General features: G+C 40.4%; 2 protein-coding genes and 2 long non-coding RNA genes across 11 annotated transcripts in view; 2 read left to right on the forward strand and 2 right to left on the reverse strand.

Annotated features, from left to right (window-relative positions):
• The window catches only part of LOC125987987 (synaptotagmin-2), a 41868-nt gene extending 35904 nt beyond the window's left edge, over positions 1-5964 (forward strand). For all 3 annotated transcript variants that reach the window (XM_049752676.2, XM_049752674.2, XM_049752675.2), the window contains 2 exons: positions 607-740; positions 1245-5964. In XM_049752676.2, coding sequence (XP_049608633.1) covers positions 607-740; positions 1245-1460 — 350 coding nt within the window. In that variant the 3' untranslated portion in view covers positions 1461-5964. The remainder of the gene's footprint in view (positions 1-606; positions 741-1244) is intronic.
• A 1511-nt stretch (positions 5965-7475) lies between these two features.
• Positions 7476-22598, reverse strand: LOC125987988 (protein phosphatase 1 regulatory subunit 12B). 5 transcript variants are annotated; one of them, XM_049752681.2, is made up of 12 exons: positions 22480-22598; positions 21217-21313; positions 21013-21135; positions 20800-20896; positions 20597-20718; positions 13748-13764; positions 13300-13426; positions 13046-13150; positions 11503-11553; positions 11330-11380; positions 10337-10393; positions 7476-7581 (listed from the first exon to the last, which is right to left on the reverse strand). In XM_049752681.2, the coding sequence occupies exons 1-11, from the start codon at positions 22497-22499 to the stop codon at positions 10355-10357; spliced, it is 849 nt and encodes a 282-aa protein (XP_049608638.1). In that variant the 5' UTR covers positions 22500-22598; the 3' UTR covers positions 7476-7581; positions 10337-10354. The 5 variants fall into 5 exon arrangements, 4 of the variants coding, with proteins under 4 accessions (XP_049608638.1, XP_049608637.1, XP_049608636.1 ...); XM_049752680.2 differs by having other exon boundaries at positions 10337-10396; positions 22480-22595; XM_049752679.2 differs by lacking the exon at positions 10337-10393 and having other exon boundaries at positions 22480-22515.
• On the forward strand, positions 12565-18579 carry LOC125987989 (uncharacterized). 2 transcript variants are annotated; one of them, XR_007488195.2, is made up of 6 exons: positions 12565-12844; positions 13064-13454; positions 15011-15109; positions 16158-16269; positions 16610-16858; positions 17958-18579. It is a non-coding gene; the product is annotated as an uncharacterized lncRNA (long non-coding RNA). The 2 variants fall into 2 exon arrangements; XR_011086010.1 differs by lacking the exon at positions 13064-13454 and having other exon boundaries at positions 12566-12844.
• On the reverse strand, positions 14660-16277 carry LOC125987990 (uncharacterized). Its single transcript, XR_007488196.1, has 2 exons — positions 16138-16277; positions 14660-15044 (listed from the first exon to the last, which is right to left on the reverse strand). It is a non-coding gene; the product is annotated as an uncharacterized lncRNA (long non-coding RNA).
• Positions 22599-22710: the final 112 nt, after the last annotated feature.

Consider the following 22710-nt stretch of genomic DNA (forward strand, 5'->3'; position numbering starts at 1 on the left):
GTTTGTAAAGCAAGAGTCATTCCTTCTAAATTGTACAGTATAAGTTCTTTGGCACCTTTATTGACATCAGAAGATTTTTGGTTTTTGATATACACACACCGTCATATGCGGGAATCGAACTCACGGTGTCGGCACACAAGACAGGCAAGTGTACCCATCAGCGACTCCCAACATCAGAAGATATCTGACACAAATTTCACGTACAGTAAGCGTACAGAAAATCCTGAAAACAGTGGGAAAAAAAAACTGAAATTATGCACTTTAATCAAAACCATTAACTTACTAATGAACCATATTTTCTTACTTATTTTTCACAAGTATTGGTCATATTGATGTAGGCCAAATGCTGTTTGTAGCATTTAGCTTGCAAGTATGTTTGAACTTATATGCAAGGACATACGAACAAACACACAAGTTATTTTCTATTAATCATCGCTCCCAGGTACTTTATACAAGACTGCATCACATGTAGACTCTGCAGTCCCGCCCATGCAGCACCTGGCACCTCCCCAAATTCATTTATGGCGCCATCTCTTGATATGTCACAACATTGCAGGTCAAGCAGGCATTCCCTATGTATGGCTCATTTCCTTATCCATCTTTCAGATCCCTATGTGAAGATTAATCTGCTGCAAAATGGAAAGAGGCTGAAGAAGAAGAAGACAACAGTGAAGAAGAACACGTTGAATCCTTACTACAACGAATCGTTCAGCTTTGAGATTCCTCTTGAACAAATGCAGGTGAGAAAGGAGACTATTGCTTAATAGCCTCTAAACTATAGACAATGTAAATAAATTGGCATGTTGTTTAATTAAAACTCTGAAATAATCCCGTTTGCATTTTTATTGAGGTGTAGCTAGGTACACTGGTTAAGCAGTGAAGCCTGAAATTATTCATACCCCTGAGGTTTGAATAATTTGGGGCCTAACTATCTACTCTATTTGCAACAGGTTTCACAAGGCAGTCCAGCCCAAAATTATTCACACCCCAGGGGTGTGAATATTTCGAGCAGAAGACAGCAGGTTTTGTGCTAACACTGACTGGTATTTTGAACTGCTTGTAATTACCGCTACCTTATCTCCAGTTCCAGCAAAAAATAATCACCCCAAACCATAAACCTGCCACTAAAATACTTTAAGATATGTATGGTGTTGTTTTAGTGTTGAGTAAGTCAGTGTTGATGACAAAAAAGTTTTTTCTTCCCTTGATTGTGACATACTTTCTTGTATTCTTTTTGAAAACAGAAAATCCAAGCTGTGATCACAGTGCTGGATTACGACAAGATTGGTAAAAACGATGCCATCGGGAAGATATGGGTGGGTAGCAAGGGTACCGGGGCCGGGCTGAAACACTGGTCCGACATGTTGGCCAACCCCCGACGTCCCATCGCTCAGTGGCATCCACTGCAGCCCGAGGAGGAGGTGGATGCTGCCCTCGCAGCCCTGGCTGCCAAGAAGTAAACTCCCAACCCACTCCCACGGTGCCCCCGAACGACCCACATGTCCACAATGTATATTCTGGTCCCAAATGTACATCCTCCCCCAATTCCCTGCCTCACCTACCTACCATCTTTCAAAAGATCCATAGATACAGTTCATCATGATGCCAAATAGCGCAAAAAAAGGGGGAAAAAAAGTAATATCATGTATGAAATCATGTCATTGAAAAAAAAAAGACGACAAGTTAGAGGATGGACAGATGCTGTGTTGATTTTCTTTAGATCTATTTTTGTATTGGGATTGTGGTTCTGTTACTTAAAGTACAGTGTCGACCATGAAGAACAGATAGAGCGCGAAATGGGAATCTGGCACGCGGGGGGATAAAACACCCATTCGTCATCTATAATCGTACCTTTCCCTTTAGTGACACAGTCTGCTTAGGATAGTGCTTAATAATAAAAATGCTTTATACTGCCATATGATAGAGGAATAACACAAGCAGGTCCATTCCTTGGGTGTATTATGCACCACGCTCCACACCTGCCACTTATCTTACTCGACCATTCTGTTCAGTTAACGTACATTCCTAGAGTTGGGTAGCAAGTAGTGGAAGGCACATGAGCAGTTACCCACAGACACACTGCCTGTTTGATTAGTTCACCTTTCACCCATCGTCTCAGGAATACTGAGAGGAGACTCCACGCCTTTTTTTCGACACGGTTTGTTAGAGGGGAAAAAAACCACTTGAACGCTTTTTGGGAAGGCTGTTCTCCATGTGGATCAGGAGAAAGATCTTCAGTTTCCAAGATGAGAGAAAATGTGTGTTTTATGCGTCTTCGACTGTGCAAGATATCAATTCAAGGCACTATCGGAGCGGTGACAACGACCGACCGAGACTTGACCAATACCACCAATGACGACATTTACAAGGCGTGTGTTGTCACTGCCTGCTGTCCATCGCCCTCCCGTCCCAACGCTGTTGTATCTCACTCGTTCAGAGCTACTGCCATTAGTCATGGACTCCACGCAAGGGTTTCACCGCTGTACCGTCCGTTCTACAGTCATAAAGGAGACAAGCCTTCCAAGTATCAAAATAAGCAATTTTCAACTACCAGGGACGCCTTCCGCTTAGTGTTGTTGTTCTCTTTGTTTATCACTGTCTTTCTTTTTTTATTTATGCCCCACCTTAAGCACTTTAATGCAAAATGTTTCATCTACACATTGTTCAAAAGCAGAGCTTTAATTGTTAATTTTAGGAAGAATTACTCATGGGATAATTGGTAGAGTTGATTGTGTGTATTTTATGATTTGTGTCTCTTTCAATGATTTGGGTGTTACGTGTATCGGAATGTATGGAATACGGCACTGATTTACGTACACTGCGTGCCAAACAGCGGAATTTAATTGCACTAACTGGGAATTTTTCTGTTAGGTAGTACGCTGTTCTTTGGTATGATTCGATTTATTTTTTCCTGGGGAATGAGATATTTTGGTTTCATTAATTCCCGGTTCTGTGTTTTGTTCACTGTATTTGGAATAACTCTTTGAAGTGAAAACACTTCAAATGATGACTAAAATATTGGATACCTGTGTAATTGCGCCAGTGCTAACAACAAAAACTACCAGTTGACTGTGCTTTGTCAATGTCAATCAAATGCATTTTGGTTTAGAAACGCTAATCGTTTTTCTTAATAACCGCCAATGATTAAGACTTCTTCATCTTTTTTTGTGTTGACAACACTAAAGAAAAGGCGACATGGAAGCAATCAAGCAACCCGTTGGTGTAATTTTGCCTATATAGTACATAGTTCATCCCACGTTGATACTGCATGTTTATACAAAATACTGTACATAAGAGCATGTTTTAGAGACGGAGCAAAAATATCTCGTGTACTTAAATGGGTGTCATTTGTCATTTTATTAACACAATGAAAGGGGTAAAAAACAAACAAAAGATGCACTGTATATTTTCTAAATGAAACACATAGGTATTTATTTTCCATGAGGGTCATTGGAAAGAATGTCATCCAGATGTTAGCGTAAGACTACTACTAATTACTAGGACTCTTTCCACGCCTGAAATTCTTAAGCAAGTGTGTCGTCCAGTACTGTGCGTGAGTTCATGTAGGATGAAACTGTATAGCCGCATGCTTGCTATCTAACTGTGTGGTCCAAGTATTATAATTTGCTTTTATTTAAGAAGACAACAAAAAGACATACATATTGTTTCAAAGTTTATCTGAAAGCTACTTTGGTCTTTATTTTGAAAATTATTAGATTTTATACATATGGAACATGGGTATCCAAGTCTCCAAGCTTATACATTTTTCCAAATATAATTTCTGAACTACTAAAAGCAAAAATAACAGCTGTATGAGAGTCTCTGTGCCAATGTTGATTCCGAATAAAGGGTTATTTCTTCCAACAGGGCCAAAATAATGAACAATTCCATTCCACTGAACGCAAATGACTTGGAGTCCCCCGTCCCCGGTTTTCTTATTTTTATTTATTTATTTAATTTATTTTTTTATTTATTTTTTTATTTATTTATTTAAATGTCCTTCATGGCTTTGTGTCTTTAACTGTGTATAATATACAATATATATGTATGTAGAGAAGTTAAATGATAAAACAAAAGCCATAATACTCAAGCACTAACTCTTTAGAGCTCAGCTGAGTAGATAGATTTATTCTATTTGAAAAAGAAAATGTCATTTTTCTTGGCCACAGTTTGTCCGGTCATTCTGTTCGTAGTCTTTGTTCATTCAGAGGGTGAGATATTACACAAATGTGAGCATCCACAACACTTTCTTAGGGCAGATTTATGTGTTTTGATTTATTCATTTACAGAATCTTTAAACTATGGTTGGTGGACCATATTATTTACTATGTGTCAGGCCTCACTAGATTCTTAATCACTCTTCCAAAATGATGTACAGAGATGGTTTTGCACTTGGGGTAAATGTATCAACTAAACTGGCGTCTGCTTTTTAGCTTAGCATAGTTTTGATGAATACTAAATACTACAAAATGGTTTCAACCCATTTTTACAGAACCAAGAACAAACTTGTTACAGCAGACATTATATTGCTGACTTGCTTATAAAAATGTAATGCTTTTAAAAGTTAACAATGGGCTAAATGCTATTTCTAGCTGGACACAGTTAATTTAGCATAATTTCTATTTTAAAAACAAAAGGTGTTGTCATATTCACTTGCGAGAGAAGATAAAGCTTGACTGAGCATACCATGGCTCATGTTGAAAATACTAGTAAGAACCATAACCAGAGCCGTGGCTCCTTGTCTGAAGCATTGCTTAGCTACCTAATAATACATGAGCAAGAAAGCCTTCTCGCAGTTTTAGCTCATGCTGCTATTATCCATACAAACACGAGCTTTTGCAAAAAAAAAAAAAGTGTAAATGTTTCCAAAATTACAAACACTAGCAAAGGATTTTTGCTTCCCTTGGCCTAGTATGCTGATGGCCTGAGTAGAAATGTTTCATGTGTTTTGGAAAGACTGCCAGTCCCTTGCTATGACTGCCTGCATTCGTCACCTGGTTTTGCAGAGCCTTTGGGCAGCAAAATGTGAGATGACAAAGCAAAAGTGACTGCAGAAACAAGCACATTGATGAGATTTTTACTCTCTGCTCTTTTAGGGTACAGAAAGAAGTGTGTGTTTGTTTGGACCTAAAATAACTAAAGTAACAACCTTCCTCAGCGGCTATGGTGCAACATCCGCGCCAAAACTTCAATATTCATTCCTAAATGTGCATTTTTATTCAAATGTTGCTCACTACCTTTTTGTTGTAACACACAACTGTTTTGCATATTTGAATTCTGGGATTTAAAAAGGGAAACCAATTTTAAACACACACATTCAACTCTCATCTCACTTTTTTTAGTCGTACTATTCTTGAGCAAAATGTGAAATCATTCTCCTTCTGATGTATTCTTCAGCTGTAGAATGTCTGTGTGCATTTGTCTGTCTGAATGTTGCCTTTATATTTGTGTCTTTGTCCTGTTCCTGTGTAAATCATCACTGAAAGTGGGCGCATGGAGTTCTTCCCCAAATTCTGCTTTTACTGTGCGTAAAGAATGCTGGCCTCCATGTTGACAACATGGACATAGTATATACTGCCAAATTCCTGTACCTGACCCCTTTTTTGAACGCTTTCACCTCTCATTCAAGATGTTGTTTTCCTGTTTCTCTCTTTTCTTCATCCTCTTTGAAAGCAATGGATCAGAGGACGGTCAGGTTGTGTCCTCTAGCTGTGTTCCTTCGTGTCTTGTGTCGTGGTGCGTGTGTTCATGTCAGTACTTGTGCCTACTGTGGATCGCATGCTTTAGCCCTTGACTGGACACAAACGTTGCTCACAAACTCCTCTTGACCCTTATGTGGACAAATGTTGAGGATCCTTATAACATAATCAAGGGAGCCAAATAACTTATTACAAATTTATCATATGTGTTACCAGTTCTGTAAAAAACAAAAACCAATAGGAAATAAAGAACTTTTAATTACAATGATGCTTTGTGTCCATTATGTGGTGTGATTGTGTTAAACGAGACAATATCAGTAACGTTTTTTCAAAAAATGAGCCCACACTTGACGAGAGGGAAATCATCACGTGCCAATACTAACTTACTGCATTATACTCAAAGTGGTCCTCACTGAAGACTACGCATAATGATAATCGTGAGTCCCTCTCCCTCAAACCAGATGTCTGTCACAGTACCAAGACTCACTTGTGAGAGTCAGCATGATAGCACAGATCACCAATACTGCCAGAAGAAGAGAGAAGCATAGGAAGAAATGCTTGCCTGCTACCAGTAGCATTGCATATGCAACATTTTTTCTTTTGAATGACTTGGGAGGCAAGATTTGCACTCAAAACAACCAGTTGGTCCTCCTGTTTTGATGACCCCCAACACAAGAGCATCAAAAGAACTGTTCAACATTTTGCAATTGTTGGTTTTCTTAGTTGCGAGCGTGAAATAGATTTTTGGATGGTTTTGTATCAAGATTTTGACTTGTAAAGGTGATACAATTTAATAATTTGAAGCCGAATCAAATATCTAAAAGTTGACAGTCAGCCTGTGTTGATTTCAGCACACCGTATTGTGGTGCAAAGCAAAACTTGCAGACTTTATCTTAGCCCAGTACATGAGAATTTTGCTCATGATGGAAGGAGAAACAATCAGACCATATAAAAATGCAAAGAGTTGTTTTTTTGATTTGTGTTTTTCTCAAAGAATAACAGGTGTATGCTTTTGAAGCAAAAGCTAAGGAATCAAAGGAAATACACAAATCCATATAAAACATCTTTCACCCCTGCTGTCTAGCAATTTGTCTCTGCTGAGGAAGGAATGAACTGCCAAATGTGAAACACGATGATGGCGTTGAAAATAGAATCCAGAAACCACGAGGCTCGTTTATCCCTCCAACTGTAGCTAAATCGATATGATCTTTCATCATATTAAATGGATGTGTTAGCACTCTTTATCTGTGCAACTGCATGTCTTTTCTAAACACATCAGTCTGGACAGGAAACACAATGTAGATTATGCAAATGGTTTTATAAAGCTTCTTGCATCTCACTGGGTTTCAGTAGCAATTCCATAGTGTAGCTTAACAATTTGAAAAAAAAGATAAGAAAATTAACCTTTAGTCCGATTTCTTTGTAAGTCAGGTAGGTTATTTCAATAACCTACTATTGCATTGGATTTATATTTCTAGGAATAAAGTGCTTGTTCCAAGGGTGCCAATGTAATAGGAGGTGCAATCTTAAAAATATATCTTCAAAAATGCCCTGGGTATTATATTCATCTTGCCATGGCGAGTATGCCTCGTAATTAGCACTAAGGATTTTCATATCATATGGACATACACCATCCATCATTTGTGTTGAGGTATCCATGCATTCAAATAGCAATCAACCTGCATGCATGGTCCTGAAAATGATAGGGGTTGCTCATTATTATACAGTCAAACCTGAACTATCCATAAATGGCTTGAACATCTGCAAACAAAGAGCTTTAAGTTGTAACATCCTTTTATTTAGAAAGTTTGCTGATAACCCGAATGAGAGCGGCGTTCTCATCCTTTAGCCTCTGGTTGTCCATCTTGAGTTCCGTCAAGACCTGAGGAAGTAGATGCAAGCAATGAGTTACATGGAGAATAAAAACAGATCACACTGAAAACAACTGACTGAAGTTACAGCGCTCGGCGACACCAAAACAAACTCATTCACAACAAACAATTTTCAGTGACATGCTTCATGGGAAACGATCATGCACTGATGAGGAATTTGTAAGAAGGTCAAACAGAGAAACAAGACAACTTGAGAATCTGGGTCGTGTCCCTCACAAGGGGTAAGGACTAAAAATAAACTGCCTCTTTGTCAAAGTATTTCCTCTTTGCTGGAGATACACAATAACCTTCTGTTCTCCGGGACACGTCACTGAAACTACCGTGTTCCCTTTCTATATCAAGATTCGTCTTTTGCAGTCTTACTTTACACTAATTTTTTGGGGGGTGTCAGCGCATCATATTTGATTTATTTTTTTACATTGTAGTGCTTTATAAAGTCTCACATTCACCCATTCACACACCACTTTATGCCATCTTTAGCCAAAGGTACAATTCTAGAGGTTTGATGTGAGTCTTAATTGTTATTTTGTTATTTTTTTATGTTATTTTTCAACGTTGCCGCGACTACTTTGTTGATGCAACAGAAGAGAGAAGAAGACAAGCGACTTTCACACGTTTCTTATGAGGACACATGATTACATTGTAGACTGACCCAAAAATTTCCCGGGTTTGTCATGGAGACAAACATCTGATTGATTTACAGTCACTTTACGCTGGACTCGCTTCTCGATTGAGCAGGTCGATTCATGTCAACACCATGTGATGCCTCAAGTGTAAATGTAACAAAATACTACCTGGAGATCAGTTTTTAAAACAGATGTTTGTGATATTAGTGTGGTGAAGAAAAGGGAACATGAAAAGAGTGCACTGAAAGATGCAGGGGGGGGGGGGGTGCAAGGCATTGGCACAACCTGCCTGAGAGGAACACGATAGAGGATGAGGGGGGGGGTCTGCAGAGGCATCGGAATTATGTTGCTCGGGAAGGGGGGTGAGAGGAGAAGAGGTGAGTTCAGAGGTCCTCTGTCTCCGGTATGGAGGCCGTCTCAGAGAGGCGGGCGAGGGCTCGCAGCAAGGCTCTATTTTCAGCCAGGAGGCGCTCGTTGACGCTCCGCAAAGCCTGGGCCTGAGCAAGAGCAGGGAAAGCCTGCACAGAGGAGGAGAAAGATACCCAGAAGGGAAGACAGAAAGTGTGCAAGGAAGAGGAAGGCTGTGCAATGAAACGCTCAAAGAACGGCCCTTAAGCGACACAAAAGTCAAACTTCAGAAGAAATAGGAAGGAAAAAATAAAAATAAAATAAGGGGAGCTCAACAGAGTGGTCAGTTGCATGCTAAAGGTGATATTAAATGTTAATTTAAAATATTTAAAGCAATTATATCCTGACACTATTCATTTAACATTCTAATGGGTCTTTATTATCGTTAAAGTCTCTCTTGGTATGATTAGTTGTTGTTCCAGATATTTGAGGCATTTCTTGACAGTATTTCACTCACATCAGATTTTGCATGTACACAGTCACACTAAGACATACCAAACGCGCTTGCAGACACAAATGCAGTCGAGGATGAGGAACAAGGAGGACATCTGGCTGTTTTTTACAACTCTGAATTACAATTATATAAGCCAGTTGAAACAGTGCCCTTGCTTCGCATTAAACACGTCATGCATATACGTAAAGTTGACTTTCTGAAGGAATGCGCTTAGACGAGTGGGGGAGGGGGGGAGGCAGTAGTGACAAATTCTTGATGCTCTGTGTCATTATAACCTTAATATTGTGCAAACGTGATTTTGTGTCAATTGTGTCGCAACAGTATGCTGCAGAAGTATTTGAACGGTTTTCATGATTTTGATTTATAAACACCACCATGATGGATTTAAATTAACAATCAATATTAAAAAGTCATTATAACCACGATAAGGATCCTTCATTGCTGCCATCTTCACTTGCTCCTAGTTCCTCGCTCTTGCTACCTTCAATTTTATTTTCACTTAGTAAAAGGCATACTCTACTGGTGTGACACTGAACCACTGACTTGTTTGGCCACTGAAGAATATTTCTCTTAATTTGCTTTTGAAAAAGGCTTGACTTGCTTTTCAAAAACTTGCAGTAACAACTTAAAGTAAATGTTAGTAGGATTTTTTTTTCCCTTGGAGAACAAGAATGACTGCTACAAAACTCATAAGCTCAACAGTAAACGCAACTCAAGACTTTCTGAAGGCAAATATATTGAATATTTTTCATTGGCCCCAATTCAAGGCCAACGGCGCATGCATGGTTTTCACTTACTGAGGACAAAAGCGGAGGGAGCAAAAAGCAGGGATTTATCATCCAAATATTAAAAATGAAAAGAACTATTGAGCCCTTCAACGTGAAGCTAGTCCTGCATAACCTGTCTGTTATTGCTACAGTAAATAGACTCATCGTGCAACCACTTCCATTTAAGCCTATACTACTTTAATCACTGAATTATTTGACTACAAATCCATTGTGATGGTGCATAAAAGAAAGATGAAAACACGTCCAATGTCCAAATACCGTGTTTCAAAATGGGATGTAAGCTTTTTGATGCTTGTGGTTTAAAAGGCCGACTGGGAGGGCTGAAGCTGTGAAAGAGTGCTGAGGATCGCGTTCATATTTTAAAACCGATTGAGTGTCAACACGTGAAAACATGCCCCAGTCTTTGACAATCAAATTAAGTGACAGGCAGGTGTCGCTCTTCAACTCCAGCGTCATGGCGACCACTCACCATCCCCACCCCCTCCCCTCAGGGTTGGTACCCGCAACGGAACCGAGCTGGGGAGTCCTGCTGAGGGAACCGTGACAACATGGATGTCAAACATCTGACGCTAACCTTAATCTGTCAATATCAGATTCCCTTTCACCATTTTGTTTTCAAAAATTAAGCACCGAGATTTTGCAACATAGCAGACTAGACATTTGGATGTGACTGCTAAAACTAATTTTGTGTTTGACAATGTCGAATCAATGTTGCAGAATGTCCAAACGATTGAAGGCCCTGCCAATTGTTTTTGAGTTATGTTATGTTTGACCTTTGCATAGCATAAGAATGCAACAGTGTTATCTTGCAACATTTGCGCCGGCTTTCCCAGGCGTACAATCTGCCGCACTGTCTCTCACTAAAGTGGAACACTCTGTGCAGAGCAGGAATGTCTCACAAAAGCAGGTCTTTCGCTACTGGACCGAGTTTGGTAATCAACTGGAACTAGGTCACAACACTCAACCCCATCAGTGGGATAAAGCAAAGCCGAGCAGCCGCGGCGCAAACTCCTTCTCCTGACAGGAAGTGACCCAGCGGAGCAGTGTGGCTAATGAGCCTGAAGCTTTAACCTCCTCTCTCCTTGACTCCAAAGCCACCTGGCTAAATGTATGCATCTCATTTGACACTTACAGTGTCTGACGTCGCTGGCACAAGATGGACTCGGCCAGGTGCACAATACGCTTGTGTGGGCTTTCCCCGTACATTTATTTTTTTAAAAAACATGCACGTCAGGTTAGTTCAAGACTCAAAATTTGTGGCTGTTTGTCTATTCGCAATTGACAGCCCAAGGTATATCTGCCTCTCGCTCAAGTCAGCTAAGCTCCAGCATACATACTATCCTAAGGACGACAAGCGATGTAAGAAATCAAAGGATGGAGAGTGTAAACCTTTAACATCTCTCAGTTGAGAAAACACCTCAACTTGTGATGCTAAATGCACGACAGATTTACATAAACTGACCTTCATGTCATCTTCCATGCCCGACACTCGTTTTTCAAGGGCCTGTTTTTCCTGCAAAAAAAAAAAAAAAAAAAGTGATTAAATAGGTTGCATCAGAAGAGCACAAACACCTATCCTTCGTAGCAGCAAAGAAACATGGTGGGCTATATAAAAAATAAAAATACAAGATTTACCTTTTTCTCAGATTCAAGGAGTGTAGATTTCTCTGCTATCCTGTCTTGCCTCTGTGAATAAGAAAGTCAAAGTCTGCTTTATTGTCAATTCCCTCACATGCAAAGACACACAAAGAAATCGAAATTACGTTCCCACTATCACAAGACATAGTACACAATATACATACAAGTACACAACACACAAAAAAGATTAAAAATAAAAGCAAGAAGTCACAAGCAATGAATAAATAAGAGTGCTGAATAAATAATAACACAATAAATAAGAGAAGCAAAAATGGAGCAAGTGTGCATACAGCAGAATATAGCACAAATGTACAGGACGCTACGCAGAAGGGGGAAGAGAGAATGTTGCTTCATTATAACACAACGGATAAAACACGATAACTGAAATAATCTGTGTGTGTCACAGATCGGAATTGAACAGAGCGACCAAATGCAGTTTGGACCAGGGTCTATTGAGGGATAAGGTAGTGGGAAGGGTGGATGAGGGGAACAAACCAACAGAACCGACAAACCAACCTCATAAAACAATAACTGGACTGACTGACTGACTGACCTGGATGTGTGACAAGACTACATCAGACGTGAAGACATCAGCGATCCGACCAGGACTGACACGCAAACAGGACTTAAATACAAGACAGGTAACAAGAGGCAGGTGACTGTAGTTAGTACGTGGATTGTGAGTTGACACAGGAAGGGAGGGGCAAGTACACAGTCAGAAACCATGACAACAGACACATAGTAAAACGGCTGGGGACGAGACGTGACAGTGTGTACATTAATGGCTAAAGCAGTGTGTCCAAACTATGGCTTGGGGGCCATTTGCAGTCCACCGCTTGATTTTTATTGGCCTGCGGCCTATTCTAAAATTAATAATTGACACAAGTCTGTCACATCTCGTCCCTAGTTTTGCTATGTGTCTAGTTTTTGTCCGTGTGCCTGTGTGCTCACCCCTCCCCTCCTGTGTGCCCATGATTAGTGTGATCATTCCCGCCTGCCTCTTGTTACCTGTCCTGTATTTAAGTCCTAGGTGCCCCACCCTCACTCTCCGTCGGAGCATTGATGTCGTCACATGTGTTGTCAGTATGTCTGTAGTCTTCTTGTCCGGGTCAGTCGAGTTATTGTTTGTTAAGTCATGTCCGTTTGCCTTTTGAGTTTGCTTCAGTAAGCCCTGATCCAAGCTGCATTTGGTCGCCTTTCTCCATCCGATCCGTGACAAACTCATGTTGTTTACCTGCCTTGTCCTATTTATTTTCTAGCTGTCAAGGCAGGAGAAGAGTTGTGTTCTCATCCTTCACTTCTCATTTTCCCAGTACATCTGCGTGCATTCATTTAAAAAGTGAGTATTGAAGAATTTTGTGTGACAATTCTACTGTGACAATAGCAACTAATAATATTGATAATGATGATAATTTATTGTGGTTCTGCCTGCGGATGGTCTAAGGTGAAGAGCGCCAAAGTAGCAGATTCATCCTTTTTCTGCGTGTAACCTTTGAAACAAATTTAGATTATGATGACAAGACTAAAGAAATTCACTTACTTGAGTCACTTTCTCCAGCTGGGAACGGATGCTAACAAGTTCTTGCTTGCTGTCCTGCAACCTGGACTTGAGACGCTCATTCTCATGTAAAGCCTCTGCGTACATCTAAAAGAAAAAGACAAAGTAACATCATAAAATATGAAATTGACTATGAACCACTCTTCATTCTGGACCAGATGTTTAAATTAAGATGTGGGGGTTTTTCACACTGCAGTTAAAAATCTTTGAGAGAATGAAATATTAACACGTTTCACCTTCTTATAGTCTTTGCTTGTGATGTCTTGCTCCGGCTTGTTCAGAGAAGCTAGCCTGGTCTCCCTGCGAATGTAGGAGCTGGTCCTTCCCAATCTGTCAGGGATATTCTCCCCACTAGAGTCCAATCTGCGGCAGATCAGTCACACTACTTCTGGTAGGGTTTTTTTTTTTGTTTTTATCGTGCAAGCAACTTTTTTCGCTAATCAAAAAAATAGTATGTATCTAAATCTATAAGGCAGTAGAACCAAGTGATTTCAAGCAGTCATTCAGCAGAAGTACAATTATTAAATATGTATCTGACTATTAGTGTAATATTTTATATTTATAAAATCATGAATAAGGTTTGGACTACTAAAATGCATTTTAGGGGCTGAAAGTATTTTGATGCTATTAAGGGTTAACCGTCATAGTCGTGTAATTGTAGGGTGGAAAAAGAGAAACACTTACCTTGACAATCTGTCATGCTGAAAAACAAAGAAGAAACCATTCAATTGGGGATCAGTCAAAACCCTGGAAACAATTAAGTGTGCTTAGAGCCAGATGTATTATTCAGTCTGTGTTAGATAAAGCGGGACTATTTTTCCATTCTCAGAATAACTTCCAGGTAGATAACATTGCGCAGCATCCTTGAGGGATTTCAACAGTTGACTAAAATCAAACCTTGGTGGTGTAATCTCCCACTACTTCTAATTGCATAAAGATAACATCATCACATCAAAGTAATGGCAATCTTGAACAAGAGCTTGAAGAATTATCCAGGAAGACTTTGTGCTGCAAAACATTCAGCCTAGCGTGTTGAATTAATTCCCTTTTCACAAAGGAATTTAAGGGCTGTCAACCCCTGTAGTTTTTTTCAGTAGTGTTTTCAATGACGACTGTTTTATGAAAGTTCACGTTTTCAAAAATGTGTCAAGAATATTGATGTTATGACTGTCCGCTGCCCAACAAAAAAAAAGGCTTGTAAACCTGACACATATGTGGATGTTTATGACCATTTAATGGTTGGAGCGAGGCCCTACTGGTCTCTGAGCCGTTTGCAAGATCTGCCGCAGACTCACAAATTCTACACTGCCAATTCAAACATTTCTGTTCACAAGTAAAGCTAAGAAGCAAATGCAGCCCAATCAATATTTAATGCAAAATAGGCAATATTTATTCTCGTGTTTAAAGATAGTGTGTTAAAGGAGCCATTCGTTAGCGTGTGTTTACATGACCGAGCCAGTGCTTCGTGTCCTTATGTGGTCATGGGTTTGAAGAGAGCTGACCAAACACAGGCCTCCAACCCTCCAGAGAGAGCCCACACATCGAGCGAAATCTTGAAAAATATTGACTTGCCACAACGTCACCTAGACACACCAATTTCAGCCGCATTGTTTTATTTCTACACGATAGAGTGAAGGCTTCTTCAAACCATCCCAATGACCTTCTGGCACTTGTTTGCACTTAGCAGCACTAGGAACTCCCCAAAAATTTATGTGGTTGCTTACAATGATAATAAAAATGATCCATGTCTTATTATTTAGGATATGTCCAAATATGCCCGTGTAAGGTTCATGCTATAGCAACAGTAAGTGCAATGATGAGCAGTACATGATCCTCCTTCAGATGATTGAATAATAATTTGAATACAATAATGCCATTTTGTATATTTGAGCCTGAATGCTTGTTAAATTATTTATATCGGCTCCGCGGTTGGCCTTTCGCCCACAGTCAGCTAGGAGAAGACTCCAGCTCAGCCGTAACCCTGGGGAGGATAGAGACGATGGATGGTTGGAATTTCAGTATGGATTTACAGTTGAACACGAGAAGGTATGTGAGTAGCATACAAACGCGCACAATCTGTTTGAAGAGCAAAATTGCACATTTAAAAAATATAATGATCAGCTTTGACTGACAATGTCAAGTATGTTTTTGACTGCAATCATTTCTATGCCTCTCTGTTCTCAGCTGATTTTTCTTTTTTTTTGTCCGAATTAACCAAAACTTTTTGCCAACCCCATGATAACACGTACAGAAACTTGTCCATGAGTATGACAGCACAGCAGTGTCAGCAGAAAATTGAGCAACTCTACACATCCCCCCGCTGCCCCCCTCCTCCTATTTATCGCAAGATTGAGCTTTTGGAGTTCAGTCGAATGTTTGTTTGTTGTACACAAACAATCTCCCACCTTTCTGGTTCAAATGGGCATCAATGTGATAATGCCAATGAGACACCATAGAAATATTATTTTTTGAAGGAGCAAAAAAATACAATGGTGCATAATGCTCTTTAACAGCCCAGCAGATAAACTGACATGCAGTAAACACAGTAGTCCACTGAGAATAGCCCACTTGGAGCGAGAGAAAACATAACAGGAAATTGCAGAAGGCAAGTTCTCTTTTCCACGAACTGAGTTCAGCAGAGATGACTCTTTAATAGTAAACTAATTTGGTGCTTCATGAGGGGACCATTGCACATATGATGTGAGAATGTGAGAATCAGAAAATAAATGTACTGTGACAGCGCGATTTTAAAAAAAAAAAAAAAAAAAAAAGTTAACACTTGTAGCACTCCAGCTTGTACTTCTCTAAAGACACAAATCCTTGACAGCTAATTTTGGCTTTCAGGTGTTATGTAGATTTATTCTGAATCATTCCTCGAAATCCTCAGTCAAGTGTTTTAATCTATTGTTAACACGTGGAGGATAAACGACGCTTTGTTTGGCTTTATCAAGCGGACAGACAATGCGGTGTGATTGGATTTGAAGAGACAAATTGCAAACACCTCATGCAGGTTGAAGGTGGTGGTGATAGCATGGTCGGGGGAAGAAAATTGTCTCAGGAAGGAAGATTCTTACTCGGAAGCTTTTTTCTGTAGGGGATGGAGACGATGGCGGTGAGTCGGTGACTGACCTCCTGGTACGAGTCAGGTCTTTGGTGCGGGGGAAGTAGGAAGACATCCTCCCCCCTACAGCCTCCCTCGCCTCCAGGTAACAGTTGCAAAGATTGCCTCAAGCACCTGAGCCCATGCTGGTGCGTCGGGGGAAGCCTTCGGTAAAACAGTCGGTAGAGCTGTGGCCCAGTTTGGAGAAACTTTGGTCTTCTTCCAAGCTTCAGTAGTCAGTTTAGATCAAAATGTAATTTTCAGCAAAGATTTAATTAATATAATCTCTCGTTTTCTTCAGCTTGTAAACAGAAGCCTGTGACCTATAAAGAGGCCTGAAAGAAAGGAGCCAAAAGTTCTTCCTGTGCTGCCTCTTCCTGTGATCCCTCAAAGTTATACTTTCTCATCAGCTGCTCTCTCTCTTTCTCCCCCTCCTCCTTTCACAGCTCACTCCCCTCCCAGGCTTCCTCTCTGCTTTGCTTCTCCCCCAAGCTTTCCGTGGCATCTTGCCAGAGGCTCTGAACAGGGACGGGACGAGCCACTGAGGCCTAAAATTGTCCATTTATGCGCGGGACTGCACAGAGGAGGCGGAGCACCATCTGAGAGTCTGGTGTTTTCATCTTGGAAGACCATAAGGTCACCCGAGGAGATGTCAGCGGCCGCCAGGTGGCAAGCCTCACCACTCTACCTGGCAGGTGACGCAAAGGACGGACCGAGTCCAGCTTTACTTTACTTATTTTGAATTTGTCACTTCTTGCGCAATCGGTTATACAAGAAATAGTTTTTCCAAATATGGAAATCCAATGTCTGTACAAAAAAACATTTGCAAAAATATGGGGCACATTCTCAAGATGTGTTTTATTTACTGTAACTGTTAAAGGCCAGATGGTTTCATCAGCTATGTCCTCACACATTGCAACAATCTTTGTCTTGTTGCATAAATTATACAAAGCAGCGTAAAAATTTGCAAAACAAAATAATTTGTTTCCTTTTGGCAAAGACAAACCTTGCACAATAGCTACATTTGCTAAGAACCTGTGAAAGCGGCACAGAAATGACTGAATGACCTTCGCAATAATATTACTATATTTTGATTAACTAACAGATTTATCAAATGGTTGAAAAATGTTTTATTGTGGTAAATAACTTTACTGAATCACACTGATAGGTGTTTGGTCACCAGACTTAATAGTAAAACCATTATTTTGTAATACAAAATGTTGACATTGACAGTATATATATAAACGAGCCATTATTGGCTTTAAACTCATTTTTGCTCGTATTGTAAAGTATATATTGTATAGTACGTGGCTGTAAAGAATGTCACGCCATCATCAATTGAATCTATTCAATCACAAGGTAAAATGAGGTTAAGATAGACGTTGAAGGTTTGTAAAACGGAATGCATCTCTGTGAGACTGCAGTAGCTGACCTTTTTTTTGTTAGATATGTTTATCCATCTTCAAATTTGCAGTTTAGCAACAAACGCCAGAAGGGGCAAAGCCCTAAATGTCAAAGTATTCCATTTAACGCACCCACACACATGCATGCGCGCACGCACACACACAAGCTCGCCCACACTTTGCAATAGCATGGACCATTGCCGTCTTCCATATATAGTGAGGTTTGCATGCTGACATCCTTTTTCACCAGTCAGGGCGAACAGATTAGTTGGAAAGATAAGCAGGCTTGAGGAGTAATGGAATACATATACCGATATTCAGGGTGCAAACAAATAAATGTAACTGTAATCTACAGAAAAGAATCAATTACAAAATGTGATTTATTTTGCAGGATTACATTTTTAATGCGGAGAAGAGAGATGCCATAGACGAGACCTGGCCCGCTCTCAAACTAGTTGGCTGAACACGTTCTCCTGGTGTTAAGTGGATAACTCGTCATAAAAAGGCTTCATGGAGCACTATTGCTCCTCCCACGTATGCTTTTTGTTGGCCGGACAGTCAAATGAGATGTGTTGGTCTCAAAAGGAACAGGAAGGGTGGTGACTGTTTTGGATCGTATTCACTGGCGGACTTTATCGTTTTAAATAACATTTATAAAGAGCTGTCAAGCTAATTTAGACTGCTGGTTACCATGGAGGAAGTTTAACGGTTGAACCTCACTGATCACGCCAATGGTTTTGAAATGTTGGATTTGTCTACTTTTTGAAAGAATGTTGGGGAAATTCAGGGGCATGATATTTAGCGACTTTCACCGTTGAACATGTTTTTGATAATATGGAAACGACTTGTGTATAACTTCTAAAATTTAACAATAAAATGTTTTTTACTTGCAGCACAGATCATTTTATGTGGCCTACAAAAGCAAGCCAAATGCATCAGTTTCCATGATTCTTGCTAAAATATATGCTAACATTTCAAAATGTCATATGCAATAAACAATTTCAATAATCCAAGCATTCTTTGTTGTTGTTTGTAACAAGTAAAAGCTTTTACGAACCTTTAACAAACACAGCAAAAGCCAGAATTCACCATGTCTACTGAGCAACAAATGCTTGTAAATGCTTGCGAACATCGCAAATTTGGGGTTTTTGTTTGGATTCAAAAAAGATTGAATAGATAAATGTCTTCCTCATAGTTCTTGTACTGACGTGTCCTTCTGAATTCTAAAACCAGGCATATTAAACATCCATAAGACATAGAATATAGTATTTCATACTGATATTTTTGCTGTTGCCTTTTGAACATTTTTGGCATTAAAGTAATCCATCATCCAGCCATCCATCCTATCCCAGTAGCCTTTGGGCGCTAGACAAGCAACACCCTGAACTGGTCACCAGCCAATTGCAGTAGAGTAATCTAAAAGTAATTAAAAGTACTGGAGTTACATTATTTTAATATTATGGTACTCAGATTGTGTTACTAAGTACATTTTTAAACAGGTAACAAGTATCTGAATACATATGAGAAGAATGCAGTGTTGTGATGGCCCAAGAAAAGGTCCTTTTACAACCATTTACAGCATTGCATAAAGTGTGGCCTATATACTCAATTGCGTCTGAATTTCCAAATCTGAATAATAGCAATGGTATTTGTTGTTTACAGAGTGTGAAGTAGACAAGCAGTGGTGCAGACTATTAAAGGTTGCAGCTGTATCATCCCTGGGCGGTCTCCATTCACAGCACGCACACACAGAATCGCACACCCCCTTTTACATACAGTTTGAAATTGCATTCGCATGTATTCCAAGATGTGGAGCCACAGATGAGAGGTTTTACAAGATCTCATAAGACCATCTACAGCCTGATATACATGAGCTGGCCAAACGTTCTCACAGCTCCAAGGTGACAAGATCACAGAGCTGAATCCATCTGCACCTGTCCTCCTCTTTGTTACTGACAAGCTATGTGGAAAATCTGTTGGGATCAGTCAAACAGCAGCGGGCACTAGTGACAGGCATCCGTCTATTCTACTGCTGAAGCCAGGCTGTGATTATCACAGCCAGATATAGTCCTCTTCGTAACGCTGAGAGACTCTCATGTTACCACCGCCTGATTTGTGTTTCTGATGCCACCGCGAAGAGCAGCTGATTCCCTGACCTGAGGTCAGCTCCTGAGGAGAAATTGCTTTCACTCTGTACTGCGAAGGGCATTCGTAATATGCTCTTTGACGCAGTGCCGCTCGATCCATCCCTCGCTGCAGCAAGTGGGTGGAATCAGCAGCGACGTTCAAGGTCAAAGTTCACCCACATAGCACGGTATCAGCTAAGAAGGTAAAAGCCAGCAGGCAATCCTTCTGATTCGAAAGCTCAGACAGCACAGAGAGCGCCTGCGTTTTGCCCAATATGGTATGGAATGCTGAGACACTTCAGCCATGTGATGTGAAGAAGCAAAGCCACTTGGAGGGAGGGGAGCTGGGTCCTTTGTGAGATGTTAAGCGGCACAACAAGTGGAAAGCACACTACCATTGCAGCGCATTTTCATATGTTGCGTCAGAGATGGGAGCTTAGCCGCTTTGAAGCGCGGATGCCTTTCGGCTGACGGGGGAACCGGGATGAACATTTGGAACGACGGCCATAATGAAAACTGAGTCATCCCGAGGTGTGATAACGTATTTGGTGGAATCATATTGTTTCTGACTGACAAGTGGATATAGGTTTTACATCAGCCATTAGAATTTAAGTATGCCATAAAACAATTTTTCTTCCCGAGGGGCCTTCAAACTGTCAGTTCGTACTCAATGAAATGTGTTTTTCCTTTTGAATTGGACTTGGTGGAAAAACTGTCCTCTATCCCCCTCTAGTGCTAGCAGTAAGAACAACACAAAAAGAGAATAAAACTCTTTCAGGGTTCTTTGTGAATTCAAATGGTAATCATATGTCTTGCCATACTGTCTTTTTTTTGGTGCTGATCAATGAGGGTTCGTTTTTTTAATCGGCATTGCTTCTTTTTAACGATTCGATGATCGTCATACCTCTGAAACGGTGCCGTCTGATCCATCGCATCCATCCAATCGTCTGCTCCTGTGTTTTGCGAACTTAAGCTGCTCTTCTTCAAGGGGGTTTTGATTTTCATCTCTCCATCTTCTTCCATTCACTGCACAAATGAAGTTTCATCTTCTGTAAATGAACTTCACCTCTTTTTCATCTTTTTGACCAATCAAATAAGAAACGTGACCTCTGATGGAGTTTAGGCCTGTAATAGTGGACGTAGGCTGGCAGCAAGCTTCTGTACACTCAGCAACACTTTGTAACTTGGGTTTTATGTTCCCCTGCTGTGCATTCACAAAATATTCATTTTGAATACATGTTGGTGACTGAAAACAAAGCTTGAATTTAGAAATGAATCTCGTGAAGCTAGTGGCACGACGTCTTTTATTTTCTCACCAACCTCATCTGTGCTGCTCCATCTTGGACTGATTTTAGCTCTGTCCTCCACTTTCCCATCAAGTACAAACTCTTCTGAGCCACTGTAGATCTTCTGAGCCGCTTTCAAGTCTGTTAGCGTTACACCCTGTGTAGCATTCAATTAGTTTCACAAACCAATGTATCAAAATCATGATCTTTTGGCTTCTGTTCTTCATTCAGAAATTACCTGCGTTGACCTGCGGGTCTGTCTGGCATGACGCGATTTTGCCCTCCTCTGAGACTCTGCCTCTTCATCCCTGACGGGGGTCAGATAAATTCTGGAACTAAAACGGCCCCACAGATCTTTTTAAAACAACGTGAAAGTTCCCTGTTGTATAACAAAAACTTAGAATATAAAGACACAGTCAAGCCCAAATTTATTCATATCACTGGGATATGAATAGTTTGAAGAAGATAGGAATAGTAGATTGAGTTACACCCAAAATGATTCGTGGCCTATCCCTGTTGCAAATAGACTAGATAGAGTTACACCCAAAATTATTCATACCCCTTGGGTATGGAAAATTGTGTGATGCTTGACTGTTTATATTTATTTACACACACACACACACACAAACAAACACGGTATACTAAAATTATGATGGTTTTGTGTCACTCTCAATCTGAAACCTGGGTCTGTTTTATTAACAAAAAGCTATCATTCCGTCAAAAATAATTGTACCTTCTGCTATCAGTAGAAGATAATTTCTCCAGCCTCTCACAATGTCACTGGCACAGATAAATCAATCATTTTTAGCTTAATCAAATGAACCTGGATAATTCCCTGTAACACACTTGATAACACATTGGATAGAATCAGTGATATGGCGCCACAAAGGAAAAGAGCTGAGTAATCAGCATCATTGGAGATGGTTTGTTTTCTCCACCCTCTTCTATCCTTGGCTTTAAGTGCCTGTCGTGGAGTCGCTTTGAATCCTGAGAATTGACAAGCTGGTCAGCAGCGCACTCTGCTGAATCAACAGTGCAAAGCTAGAGTGGATATGGACTGACATGACTGTGCACATTCATAGGAAGCAAGAAGTCCAAAATGTTGTCACGCAAGCGGCTTTCAGATCCATTAGCAGATGCAGTAAAGTCTTCACATTCACATCCGCATCACTGGAATTAAAATGAAAACTGGCACTTTACAGTAAAAGCCTCACTTGTGCTACAACTCAAAATGTAGCCTTCGCCTCTAGAAGCCGCTGGCATTAAGTAGCTCCCAATGGAGTGAAAAAAAAAGATAAGCTCTGACAAGTAATGTCATTTAACTTCCTGCAGTGATAGTTTCACATGGCATCTGTTTCAGCAGCTGTACATGCATACAAGAAGATTTGCAGCATTGTTATTGAAAAACACACAGAGAAAACACAACTTTTTAAATTTAGAAAAATAAACAGATAAATCAACTTCAAAAAAATTAAAAAATTATCTCCCCCATGAAACGTACCTGGGCACCAAAGCATGCATGGTCCGGGTCCGAGAAGAAGGTCAGAAAGTGATGCACTGCAGCAGCATTAAAAGGGAGAGGCTGAGAGAGAGAGGGAAGGGAGGGGAGGGAGTGGCGTGAGTGAGAGTGAGAGTGAGAGTGAGAGTGAGAGTGAGAGTGAGAGTGAGGGTAGGGTAGGGTAGGGTAGGGTAGGGTAGGGTAGGGTAGGGTAGGGTAGGGTAGGGTAGGGTA

Source organism: Syngnathus scovelli, chromosome 2 (assembly GCF_024217435.2).
Source record: "Syngnathus scovelli strain Florida chromosome 2, RoL_Ssco_1.2, whole genome shotgun sequence".
NCBI classification, from domain to species: domain Eukaryota; kingdom Metazoa; phylum Chordata; class Actinopteri; order Syngnathiformes; family Syngnathidae; genus Syngnathus; species Syngnathus scovelli.

Bases quoted from the DNA above. Each gene is read 5' to 3' on its own strand.
- LOC125987988 (XM_049752679.2), bottom strand. From the start codon at position 22,499: ATGCATGCTTTGGTGCCCAG. The intron at 20,897-21,012 runs GTTGGTGAGAAA...GTGAATGCACAG, and splicing joins GATGGAGCAGCACAGATGAG to CAGGGGAACATAAAACCCAA. The intron at 20,719-20,799 runs GTCACGTTTCTT...TCATTTGTGCAG, and splicing joins AGGCCTAAACTCCATCAGAG to TGAATGGAAGAAGATGGAGA.